At 34.6% G+C, this 13,621-nt stretch overlaps 1 protein-coding gene across 5 annotated transcripts in view; it reads right to left on the reverse strand.

The window, feature by feature from the left end:
- Window positions 1-673: 673 nt before the first annotated feature.
- Window positions 674-13,621, reverse strand: part of LDLRAD4 (low density lipoprotein receptor class A domain containing 4) — a 322,441-nt gene continuing 309,493 nt past the window's right edge. For all 5 annotated transcript variants that reach the window (XM_088130968.1, XM_088130967.1, XM_088130965.1 and 2 more), the window contains one exon: window positions 674-13,566. In XM_088130968.1, the coding sequence (XP_087987094.1) occupies window positions 13,024-13,566 (543 nt within the window). In that variant the 3' untranslated portion in view covers window positions 674-13,023. The remainder of the gene's footprint in view (window positions 13,567-13,621) is intronic.

Raw genomic sequence — 13,621 nt, forward strand, 5'->3', positions numbered from 1 at the left:
GTACTCTGCAAAGCATTGCCATAATGCATGGTAAACACAGAACTGACCAATACATCAGACTAATACGTTAGAATTTCATGTCCCCTTCAATCAATACCAATTAATTAGGCATATTTGATTTGTTTTTGTTTTTTTTTGTGAACAACCTAATTGCATCATATGTGAAGGAGGTGGAATAATAGAACAGTCCATTTGTAGATGAAAACCTCACACTACATGGAGGATTGTATATCAAACAGTATCCTAGTACAGGACAGAAGTATACTGTCTACACCTATGAAGATATTAGCAAAACACTAGTGCAGGTCCATATAAAAATTAAGATAAACGAATATAACTTTCCTAGCATGTTCTCTTCCAGATGTGTTCCACTAAAACACCCAGAATTCTATGCCAGCTATCTAGTAAGAACAGGGTAAAAACATATTTCTGAACTTCTTTGACTATGATAATTGCCCTGTGAAGACCATCTATTTCATCTTAAGATCAGTCCTTCCCAAAAACAGTTTGGTGATGGCTTCAGTTCATGGCAGTCAAACATCAGTACTCTGTTAACATATATACTTGAGACCATTTTGCTCTGTCTGTGCCTAAAAGATGGCCAAACTACTAATAGGTACAGGAAACTTTTTGTGGCCACCTGTTATGACAATAGTGGAGAGTTTGTGGCATGATCCATTACTTTGTGGTCCCAGACTGTAGCAGCTAGAGGATAAATTTAAAATATGAGCAGAGTGGGACAGTTCTACCAAGTTAAACCTGAAGAGGTCCCTACGCTTACCTTACCATTCAAAATGGAAAAACTCTGTAGATCAATAGACCCCACTCCCATTGCTAAATCATAGGATACTGAATGAGGTTCTTAAGGGGAAAAAGACGTTCAGGTGTTTTCAGTGTTAAAACCTGTTTTATTTTTCTGAAATATCTACTTTGCCCAACAAGATAAGCTCTCAAAGCAGACCTTGGCATGGACAGATGGTAAACGTGCCCTGCCAAGGCAATCATGCTGAGATCAGTATCTGTCAGATAGAAGAGTGTTTTTCTGGTGTAATCCAGAAACTAAAACACATCTCATTCTTCAAATGAAAATCAAAGCACCCAAATGTATTACTTAGATTCAGTAGGATGTTTGCAATATTTAAATCATCAACCAGGAAATGAGAGAACCTGTAAGATGGAAACACAGAAAAATTGTAACCCACATCCTTCAGAAGTCATCATAATTTAAAGTATTCCAAATATCAACATGTAACATTCAGGCAAACTTTTTTTTAAAAAAATCACACACTAACATAGGAAAAGACACAGCAGTATGACAGTGTTGCACATCAAATAAAAAATGCAGCGTTAATGGAGTGGGTAAACTAGAAAATGCAGTTGTTTTGGGGATGCTATGAATGCTGTTTCAGATCATCTCATAGTGCACTGTAGCATGTATTGTGAACGTACAATATATAATATATGTAGAAAAGATGTACACTAAATACAAACATGTTCCCCTTAAAAACACCACTTTAAAAATTTTAAAAGTAGAAATGGCATTTTTAAAAAAATCTTTATCTTATAAAATTATCCACCTTATATTTTTCAGGGATGATTTGAAATCAGATTCATAATATATTTTTTAAAAAATATTGGTATTTCAGAAACAATGGCTCAAGAGATCTGGTCCATATTGAGATTGATAGAGAAGAATAAATAATAGGTTGAATACTGGTCCAATTTCATTAAGAACAGGGGAAAAAATGAAACTAGCAGCTACTTACAGTTAAAATTGATTTTTTTTAAAGTGACAGATATAAACATACTGTACTCACAAAAGTCTCCTTACAAATAAAGATCCATGGATCGATTACCGTCTACAGACTAGTTGAAGTGGTTTGTTCCAGGTTTTCTTTTTCCCTTATAGCATTTGGATATTTCATAATAAAATAAAAATACATGGATTTCTCACTTTGTGTATGCATTCCATTGCAAATTCTCTTACAAAACACAGATGAAAGATGTGTAAGCAGCTATTAACAAGTTGTATGTCTTTTTGTATTAAAACAGTTATCTTCTATACAGCAGAGTATTTTACAATATTAAAAATGGATTTCATTTTGTTATACCCATTGGGTAGGATATGTGCATGATCTTTTCATGTTATATACAGCACCTTAAAAATCAAAACCAGAAGAGACAAGTGGCCAAAAAAAAAAGAAAAGCACCATTTTAAGTGAGGCACAACAAAAAGGGAGCATAACGCTAGCTCCAAAGAGTCATTTGAGTCCACGGAAATCTCTCCATTGATTTCAATGGACATTGATGATTCAGAGACTGCTGGGGGACAGGGGCTTGGTCTGCTCAGCAGGAGGCACCTGAGTTACTTTACAAACTATGAACATGCAGAATCCTTCGAACTATATCCTCGTTTACAGACATGCATTTATATGTAGAGGTAATATCCCTAGAGGAACATAGGAGACCAATCAACCAAGGGGGGAGGGGGGGAAGGCAGAGGGAAAGGAAGAGACACAGAAACATCCATTAGATCCTAGCATATGCCATATTGTCTCCACACAATCTCACAAATATTCAAAGCAGCATCAAAATAGCAACAAATCATTTCTCCTACCCAAAATTACCTGGAGACAAATCCTCCAGATTTTTATAGCACCCACTTCCAAGCCAGGAAATTCAGGGCTGCAGCATTTGTAACAGCCATCCCAGTCAATAAATGCTTTGGTAGGATTAACTAGATTCATTTTCTCCCCCAAAACCCAGGGTGAGTTTTCTAGCATTGAGGGATGTTAATGACAAACCCTAAATAAGTATTCCCTAATCATAAACCTCTGAAGTTCATTACTAAAGCAGACATAGTTAGCTCCACCTTCCTTCAATATTCCTGTTTACCTTTCCAACTGTAGCCTTCCTCAACTTAGTGACCTCCAAATGAAGAGAACAGCACTTCCCATTTTCCCTACTTCTAACACTTCTGGTTAGAAGTGATTTTAATGTAAGCAACACCCCATCACAAAACAGAATTACCACAAGACTTCCCAAATAGAAGGCCATTTCCCTTGTGGGCACGCCAATCCACTTGTAAAATAATTAATTAATCCAGTAGATGGGCAGAGACATCACTCACAAAGTTCACAATGTGTTACAGTATAAATGTTGTATATATAATACAAAGCTCATGTCGCAACATTTATGTGGGTAAAACAATTAGAGCTCTTGAATTATGTACTGGGGATTATTTAGGGAACATAAAAACCAGAAGATAAGAGCCAATTTAGTAAAGCATTTAATGGAAATAAAGACATCAAATTTCAAAACTATGTTTCTGGATTACAAAGCAAAGTAAACACAGTAATAAAAATTTTATTAAGAAAACAAAAACATGTTATTCTTAAATAGTTTAATCCCCAGGGGACAAAATGAGGACAGCCAATATTTACTATTGATTGGATCCTCAGATACTGCACTTTTCATTCCCTTTGCCTTTGCCTTTCCTTTTCTCTCCAAAGCATATACCTAAAATATTTTTCTTGCACAACAAAACGATGCATTCCTTCATTTCCAGCCTTATAATTTTTTTCAGTAAGACATACCAAGTCGATTTCCTTTTAAAGGGAAAACATCTTTATATAATAAAAGCACTGATTAACGCTATGAGGTTAAATAGCTACTCCCCTTCAAGCAAGTCTGACAGAATCCTTTAATTGAAATGATTTAGCACAGGAAAGATAAATATGCAAAATACTTCTCTTTTGTGGATTCTTCCTCTTACGTCTTTTTTCTCTCAAAGTAGTATACATCAAAACAGCATTGTTAATAACCAGAAGAACAGCAAAAATTATCTAGGTATTTGCAGTGACCTGGTGGAGAAACTGGGGCTATTGTATTTTATAAATATATATATATAAAGCATAATTAAAAAGAGGCAAAAGATGAACCAACAAAATCATTTCAAATATGAATTTGTGAAGTCTTATTGTCCTCTCTTAATGTACAGGTCTTCCATTCTTTTAATGGGAGTTCTTTTTATAGCTCTAAGGTATTTTTGCTATATTGACTTCTGTGTTTTGGTTTAGCTTTAAAGCGATAATAAAACTAATTTTAAAAGGTTTTTAAAATGTGCTCCTTCTGCTGCAAATTCCAAACAATATAGTGCCAAGAGATGGTCTTTTCTACATGTGAATGTCTTTAAGATGGATTAAATTGTGTAAGTTTTGTATGTTTTTTTTTTCTTTTGAAACGCTCTTGATAAAGGACTTGCATGAGGTTTCCATTTTTTTTTTTTCCCCTAGTGGCAGTTGAGACAATTTCTCAAGAGTTTTTTTTTCACTTTTGCCACCCACTTTTTCTTTTCTTTTCTAATTTTTTTATCCCACTTTTTTTTTATAAATAAGTCAAGGCGGTGAACATACCTAATACTCCTTCCTCCTCCTATTTTCCCCATAACTACTACCCTCTGAGGTGAGTTGGGCTGAGAGAGAAGCTTGCATGCCTAAGGTGGGGCTAGAACTCAGAGTCCCCTCGTTTCTAGCCAGGTGCCTTAACCACTACTTTTCTTCTTTTTTAAATGGAGAAGATGGAAGTTGCAATGCAATATTTCTGGAATGGTAGAGAAGCCAGCATTAGCGCTTTCTCCAGTGTAGTTGTTCTAGTTGTTATCACTGTCCATTTAGTAGGAAGGCAATGTCAGAAGCAGGTAAGCTACTAACCTGTAAAATTAGTATACTTAAAGGGCATTGAATCTGAGGTAGTGGGTGATTCTTTCTTATTTCCCAGACTGAAACCTCTCTGTACATTATGACATTGCACATTCAAGTCAAATTGGTAGTGTGCCAAACAATGATTTAATGAATGAGCCTTGTTTCTCTTTAGAAAGATGTAGAGGAACAATAATATTACAAATTTTAGAAGAAGGTTCTCACATAGAACTTGGGTCATGGCTTATCCAAGCCAAATGTCACAGACTTCCCTGAAAGAGGAAGTGTATATTTATATTCTTCCTGTCCAAACCATACAGCATGGCACATGGACCATACTCCTTTCAAGTACTAGGGAAAGCAGATTGTTCAGAATGACAGTCATGAATTTAGGAGGTTCTTTTAAGTAACAGTAATCTGATTTCCTTCCTTATCATTTAAAGGATACTGATTTTACCATTTTTCCCCCCACATCTATACATTGAACAAGAGGGTAAAATTTACATGCACATATGGGTTGAATTATATTCAAAGAAAAGGAAAGAAAAGATCCCTAATCAAAAGACATCTGCTATAAACAATTCAGCGGGAGGCTTTGCTACCTGCTGTAATATAAAGAGAGTCCCTGGAAAATGAGAAAAACATATTGACACTAACCAAAGAAAACAAGTTAGCTGATGGAAGCCAAGGAGATGAGAATGTATATGCTGAAGATGAAATAATGGGAATTTGACTGCAGGTGAAATAGTTCATGCATTCTCAAAAACACTTCTGCAGTGAAAAGCTGAATTTCCTCAAGTCTTCAAGGATAAAAAGGCATTTTTAACTGGTTGTACTATTAATTAAATCCATGTCTCATCTCTAGGAGAATGCCATAAACCTATGTTTGAATAGACCAAGCATTAAAAATAGTACATAAACAAAATATTAAAAAGATCTATTGATTTTACTGCAATATCTTGTGGAACAAGTACATTTGATGACTCACAAAGAGTTTAATGTGGGCATTTAATCTTACACACAAGTATTATTGAATAAGAGTTTCATACGTTTAAAAGGAATATTGCAGGGCAATTTCTGTGCACCTCATCTTCCCTTCTCCCCACCCCTATTATTTTAATTCAATTATTTCTATCAAATTTAATACTGCATCAGTCTTCATGCCACATATTACATTTAGCCATAGAAACAGAAGAAATGGTGATGTAGTGATTGATTTGATTCTAGATAGCACAAGGACCTTCCAGGACTTAACGTAGTTCCTACCTCAAACATTTCTGAACATTAGAATGGAACTGTCCAGATTGGACTTATCAAATGGCTGAAACTGTGTTTTGACAACAACACTCACCAGTGCTGAATGGAAATAAGAATGGAGAATGGAATTAAGAAAGAGATGGTGGTAAGAAGCACAATACTGGTTACAATTAGGATCCAAAGATGGGACAGATTCACATTATTTACAGCCAAGCCAGAAATGCAACTTCTTTACTATCAGTAGGAAAAAAGCAAGACCAAAGAAATAATTAATTATATTTGAGGTTGCTGATGGAAACATAATTGTCCCTACCTATATAGCTTGTTCAGTTCTTGTGAGATGTAGTGAAGAATGTGAGGAAGTGCTAGAACAAAACAAGTAACATTCAAAACAGGGGTCTGCTGTTGCCAGCAACAGACAATATAGTTAAAGTAGGACTTGTAGTTTGAGAGCCCAGAAAATCTATACTTCCCTGTGACCTCTGCTCCTTCCAAAATATGTGCTAAGCTGCTACCAGCCCTCCCATCCCTTGCCAATAATGTTCTTCAAACTTTCAAGCTGAATACATCACAGATATTGGTCTGCAGGAGCAATGTTGTATGGAAAGGGGGAGGGGTAACTGGAGCACTCACATAGCAAGTACTCCAATTTTATAGTGGCTCAAAGCAGGAGGGATCTCCCCACCCCTCATTCCCCCCACACACCCAAGATGAAGCCTTGATGCTTTCTAGACATCTCAGACTACTGTATAGCAATGCATTCTGCATCACCAGGTACAGAAGGTTTATAAAATAAGATAGTATTGTACTATCCTAAACACGATCCTTCTAAAAAAAAGTAATAATAAAAAAATGAAAAGTTTTTGAAGAGTATAATATATAATTCATTATTTTTGCAATGAAAAATGACTCCCAAAATAATAAAGCTTTGAGGGAGTTTACTTATAAAATGTTTACATTATGTTTTGTTCCTTAATTGAAATATGAACAGGGTAATATCTTTCTTAAGATCTTCATATAAAGAGTAATATGTTTATTAATCTACAAAATAGCAAATACAGCAAACTCTGCATGGTTTTATGTTGAACAGGCAGAATTTAGAAGTTTGGCAGAAAAATCCCAATATAACCACAGAGTAATTTTGAAAAAAGCCAAAAATATAACATACAGAATTATCTCACAATTCAAGAGATTATATATATATATATATATATATATATATATATGGGATGAGATTGCCACATATACGAGGTGGTATGGATAGGTGAGCTATGTATCATCCCAACTTCAGAAACAACACATTAAGCCCTTAGTAAATTATTTAGAATTTCTCATCTTTGTCTATTTATATTAACACAGAATTAACACAATTCCTTAGTAGCTTGCAAATTCAGATCTCTCCTTCCCCACGCCAAGTAATACTGCAAAATATCCATCCATGTGCATGTGTACTTAGACTAACTCTGCTAAATAAAAATTACACAGTTAAAGAAACATGCAAAGTTTTACCCTTTATTTTAGCCACAGACATATTCCAGAATTGAAATGTATCTGTTCTTATACAGAAATTTCAAACCCACACATTACGAATTTTAGAGATAATGGGTCATGGAAAATGTATGTTCCTGAAATTATGGTAAATTGTCTCTTCCTTCAAAAATAAAGGTCTCACGGCATATTTCTTATATTGTTTATCTCTATTATTATTTATTATTATATATTTAGGACTTACCAGGCTGGCTTTTCAATATGATCAAGGTTTCAATGTAGATAACTGCAATATAGTTTTGTTTTAGAAAAGAACAATATGATAAATTTATTGTGTTCTATTATATACAAATTAAACCCATCTCTAGTAAGTCTGGGAAATGGTTATAAGTCATTTGCCATTGCAATCTCTCTGCTTCCATGGGGTCAAATTAACCCATTAAATATGTATTTATGCATTTAATATGCGGCAGAGTAATTTCTGTCTCATTTTCAGTATCAATAATAGACTGATTTCCTTTCTATAGCAGCATTAACGCATCTTAACAAGCACTACAACAACCTTGTGTTTCCTGTCCAGAACTTTGGGTATAAGTATAATCAAACATGTCTTCATGACAATGTAGTTTTCAACATTAAAGTGTTTTAAATGTTTTGGTCAAATTCCCTTGTTAGTTTATAAATACAAATTGTCCATTTAATTGTCCTTTTAATATCACAATCTCAGAGATTTAGACTGAAATTACTTGAAATTGAGATTTGTATTTGTTTTTCTTCAGTTTAGAAGAAAATCTCCCCCACCAATGTTTAGAAAAATGCAACATGCTTTTCGAAAGATCAATAAATTTGATCAGTGAAAACTAACCAAATTTACTTCACAAATACTTTAAACCTCACATATAAAATCATTTCCCTTCTTCCTTCCCCAGTCTTATGATCCTGAGCTTCTGTGCAAAGTATCTGAAGTTATGGAACATAAAGTATACAGAGAAAGAATCCTGTATCTGTATCTGCGTTACACAAGGATCTTAAATAAGTACTTCATAGGAAGAAACTGAAGGTGTAATGCACATTGCTGTGTTTCATACACAACAACAGACACATGGGCTAAATTCTTGGAAATGTACATGTGGGTATGATGAATTGAGTTAATGAGACTTAATTAATAACATTGAGCTTGTAAGCCTGTACGTGGTTATTTATAGCAAAACAAACCACAGGACTTCTATCTGAATAGACGTACATAGATTACTACAAGTAATCACAATTGCAAAAAGGGAAAAGAAGGGGAAGGTGGGCTTTAATTGTGTAGTTTAAATTTAGATTAAAGCCATTTATTTCTTTGCAATATTTTTGGCAAGTAAAGAACTCTGAGGTTAAAGCTAGACTTTTGGGCTCCTAACCAAACATGCTCTATAAACCTGCATACTATTTTCTTGAGGAAACAAAGGTATTCAGTACAGATGAAACCTTCATTAATTAAGAGAGTGTTGGGGTTAATTCTGTTATTAATCCCTGTGCATTCTCATGTCTCTTCTTTGAAAACAGAGAAGTTATACTAAGAATTTGGGGGCGGGGGGGGGATAAAAAAATTGTTAAGAAAGTCTAACTGGATTCTAAGCTGAAAATAAACGAACAGCCACAATACCTGGATTAAGCAAGAGCATCTATCCTAATTAAAAGATGACCTAAGTAAAAAAAAAAAAAAAGGTGTTCATGTATATGTGTATGTGTCAATGTTATAAAAAACAATGTTATTTAGGTGGTTCAGAGCTGCACATAATTGTACTTAGTAACAAAAGAAAATTTCCATGGACTGCATTGTTCAAAAGTTGGAGTTGCACATGTAGGTTAAAAAAAAAAAAATTACTAATTTATACAATTTTGAATAGACTGCTTGTCTTTTTCTCACAGGCTGGTTTGTCTATAAAAGGAAGTTGCTTCTCCTTGAAAAATGAAAAACATGAAATTAACTTTATTACAATCATTTTGTTATCTATATGTGGCTTGCATGTTTTGCATTGCCAGCCACTGGACAAGGCCAACCTATTATTAGGGAGAGTGACGTCATAACCTCAGACAACCAGTTCTGAAAGGGTCATGAAAAGGACATTACTACTCTGTTTTGACTGCCTGGCTGCAGGAAAGTACACTTATGGCATTTCCTGCTTCAGGAGCTACAAGTAACTTACAACTTTTAGTAGCGCGAATATCGATTTGGGGAGGGTGCCATTTGATGCTCCACCTTAGGAAGGAAAATGTCTTGAGTCTGACTTATCACTACAACTGATACTTCCAAGACATTTCATCTGGATCCTAAAAGCAATGACTCAATTTCAGGTTTAAGTTTAGAGCATTTTCACCATTAAAAGAGGGACAAATAGTTTTGAATTTGAAAAACCACAAGTACTCCATTCCTATGAACTTCTCATTAAAAGTACTTGCCATATCAAATATTAAGATACAATATCTGAAGCAGCACTCTAGAATTAACACTCCCCAGTCATTCTTATCCTAACTCCTAACCAAACTGCTTTCATATGAATTTGGGATAAAGCTTTCAAACAAATTTGTATTTGTGGAAAATACGAATATAGCAGTAGTAAGAGAAGATAATCCTCTTAATATGCAGAGGTGCCAGATTCAAAAAAGAGTCAGAAAGAAAGAAAGAATAAAAGAACCATCCAATCAACCTACTGAGATTGTTGTGGCACTATTCCAGGATGGCATTATTTAAAGCAAGATCCAGGAATTATACAAGAGGTTGCATAAGGAAAGGCTCATTTCTAAAGTAAGCATCTGTTCCTACACATTATAACACATTTTGAATCCTAATACATGAGCTATCTAGAGCTTTCAGCAATAACAGGACCAAAATAATAAAACATTTGAATAAAATAAAGGAAATAGAGTTTTAGTAACTTGAGGGAGTTTTCTAGTAATAATCTAAAAATTGAACAAGTCAGTGCTTAAATTAAAATCTGGTTTAACATCAAATAAAATTACTTTTTATGAAATGTCATTTTGAATAAATAGTACATAAATTTCAATTCCAAGCAGTTTAATCACTACACCCACTTCCCATCTACATATTCAATAGTTTCCATATTTAAGACTGGCAATTTCCAAATTCAAAAACTAGGCTTGACTTAATTATCCATTCATACAATAAAAATTATTTTATAGCTATAAATTGTATTAACATGAGTTTAGCTCTTTTGCCCTCTCAGCTAAATCCAAGTTGTAATTTAAGATATGTCATATTCAGTATATGACCATGTCATTCTGAGTGTTAGTTCAGAGAAATTTCATTTGGAGATCAGGGTTTCAAAAACAGATTCACTGAACTTCAGTCTTACATCTTTAAATGGGCAATACCAAATAATATTAAAAGCTCACATCCATTGAAAGAAACAATATTCACCAAATATGAGAACTCTGAAGATGCCAACTTGTAATGGCTGTTTCACACAGTTATCACAAAATGTTTACAGTTATCACATGACAGATATGTGAATCAGCAGAGATCACATGGATCATAAAAACAGCTTCTAAATCATGGCTACGTAACCAGTACACAAGCAGATTCTAGCCAACTACAAAAACAGGGTTCTATCTTTAGAACAGAATTGTTATTTAAGGGCGTTCTTCGAGCTAGTCATCAAGTTCATGAGCCATGGAAGCATCCAGACAGAGATGCAACTAAAACGCACATCCACCACACATGCTATTTTGGCATAAAAACTCTGCATAGATCAGAAACTCGTTCAGATTTCAGTCTAACTCACTTCAGGTTATAGAAGTCCTCCAGAAAGAGAAAAACTTCTGCAAACAGAACAAACATATCAGTACAGTACGTTACTATAGTGCAGCTGGTGCACTTGTCAGATTACTTCAGTTAGGAAAACGTTGCCTATAAAACCATAGAAAAGGGAAACTTTGAGGGAAATTCGCTGCGCAACTGCAATTTTGCCCAGAATATCAGAATCAAGACTCTAGATTTTCTTCTGTTTTCTTTTAAAGTTCATTCACTAACCATATTTGAAGTGCCTGTTGTGCTTTAGGTGTGCTTTTGAATTGAAAACCATTTCCTTCAAAACTCTTTCAATTTACTTAAAACACAGAGATCAAGCGTAAAAGCCAATAACCTATAATTCCCAAACAGGTCAAAGTTGCTAGAATACTTTAGAGTCCAATTCTAAAAAACTGGAGCAGTCCTAATGTGCCATTCAAGAGGATAAGACAATTTCAGTTACGAAAACAGGATCCTAAAACATATGATTGCTTGCACAATTGATATAAAATCAGATTGATGCAGAAGGATGACATTAACCAATTGTAAAACTGATTAATATTCTGAAACAGTTCCTAGTAGCATTCTGCAATCAATTATTTTCGCATTATCAGTTAAGAAATACAGACTGAGAAGAAAGAGATCCACTGTCTTTAGAAAGTAAAACACAAAAATTAATATTAAACCACAACAAAATTATAATTTAACAGCAGAATCCATGTTGTACTTTTAAAATCATTTATTGTATGATGTAAGGCTATATGACTGAATATATTATGGGCTACACTGGAGATAAAAATTTGCAAAAGCTTTAAGTACTGCTGACACTGAATTGTATAAAAAAAGGGTGACAAGCAGTTAAGATATAGCTGTAATTACAAAAAAAGTAAATGTGGCATTTTAATCTGCTTCTAGTGAAACAAATGGCTTATAGCTAAAACCACCTAAAGAAGGTGCTTCGGTATTTTCACATTTGCTTTCTTCCATCTATAAGTTTCTAAGACAATTTGCTGATACCCTATTTGAATGCAAAATTATTGCAAACAGTAATGTGTTAAAATGTCTTCTATCATTTATTCTTAGTTATGTAAAATGATAAGAGATCTATTTAAATCTATTTGTCCCAAAATGGTGATTATCAATAGAGGCCTGGGCAAAGTCCTAGGGGCTAATAATCTTTCCACAGGTGAAAAGACAATGTATAGAAGAACCTTAGGTAAAACAGTTCCCTCGCATATATTTAAAACATTAAAGATAGTGCAAATTTAACACACTGGTATCACAACAGAAATTAACTCCTTGTATTCATTTAGTTTAAAAAAAAACTTGGCACACAACATAAATGTGGAGACAGGAAAAAAGAAATTATATATTCTGGGAGAGGGGAGGGAAAGCAAACTGGCCAATTTTGCCCCCATTTATCTAATAATCTTTCTTACTCTCTTCTTTTAGCCTTTAACTTACTATAAAACAGGCCAATCAAGCCATGTTTCTGTGCCTAAGTTACTTCTTAAAATTAAATAATTCAAATACATTATTAAAAAAATAATATATTTTTAAAAAACACTGCTCGTGGCCAAACTGAATGGAAGGATGCAATTATTTCAAAACAATTTTCATGCAATTCCCCTTAAAGGAATCAGAAATAAAGAACGGCCTTGTACGTTTGGTTTTACTAAATTGTGTCACATGAAACTTTTAACATTGTGCACAGGGACATAGAAGTTTCCATTCTGCTCCTGCTTGATTCTCCCATCTCTCTTCAAGTGCACATGGAAAAAGAAACTAGACAAAGTTTCCTGGTTTCTTGTCTTTGCTTTCAATAGGGACTATTGTGCTCTCTGAATTGTTCTGCTGAAATTGAAGTCTGCTCCCCCTCTGTGATGAAGAAGGTGCATTGCTTTGCTGGTGATGGAAAAAAGAGGAACCTGGATAATGCCCCATGACCTCACTGTAAGTTGGGGGTGGTCCTTCCATCCTTCCATTACTGCTATAATTGGTTGCACTTATTCCCGAATTGCTGCTTGGTGGGCAAGGGCCCGCATTGTATACTGAAATATCTATCAAGTCGCTGTCAAAGATAGTCCTGTTTGGTGGTGCTCTCACGGATTCTCTGTTGAGTTCCATCTGTTGTTCTGGATCCCGAAGCTGCAGTGTGCATGGCCCTTGATACGGTGGAGGCTCTTCACCATCAGAGAGAGAGATTGTAGGAGGAAGATCAATCTCATGCTGCACATATGGATAAGTTGGCTGGAAGCGACTGAAATGTTCTCTCTGCATAAAGGATGGAGCAGTAAATCTGTCCCTGGACCGTGGGGCATACATAATCTGCAATATAAAGTAATCAGTACGATCAAACTTAAATTCAGAAACACATGCAACA

The sequence above is a fragment of the Python bivittatus genome, unplaced genomic scaffold, assembly GCF_059951505.1.
Source record: "Python bivittatus isolate LINGU-HERP-01145 unplaced genomic scaffold, Pbiv_v1 ctg000840_np1212, whole genome shotgun sequence".
Taxonomy (NCBI): Eukaryota; Metazoa; Chordata; class Lepidosauria; order Squamata; family Pythonidae; genus Python; species Python bivittatus.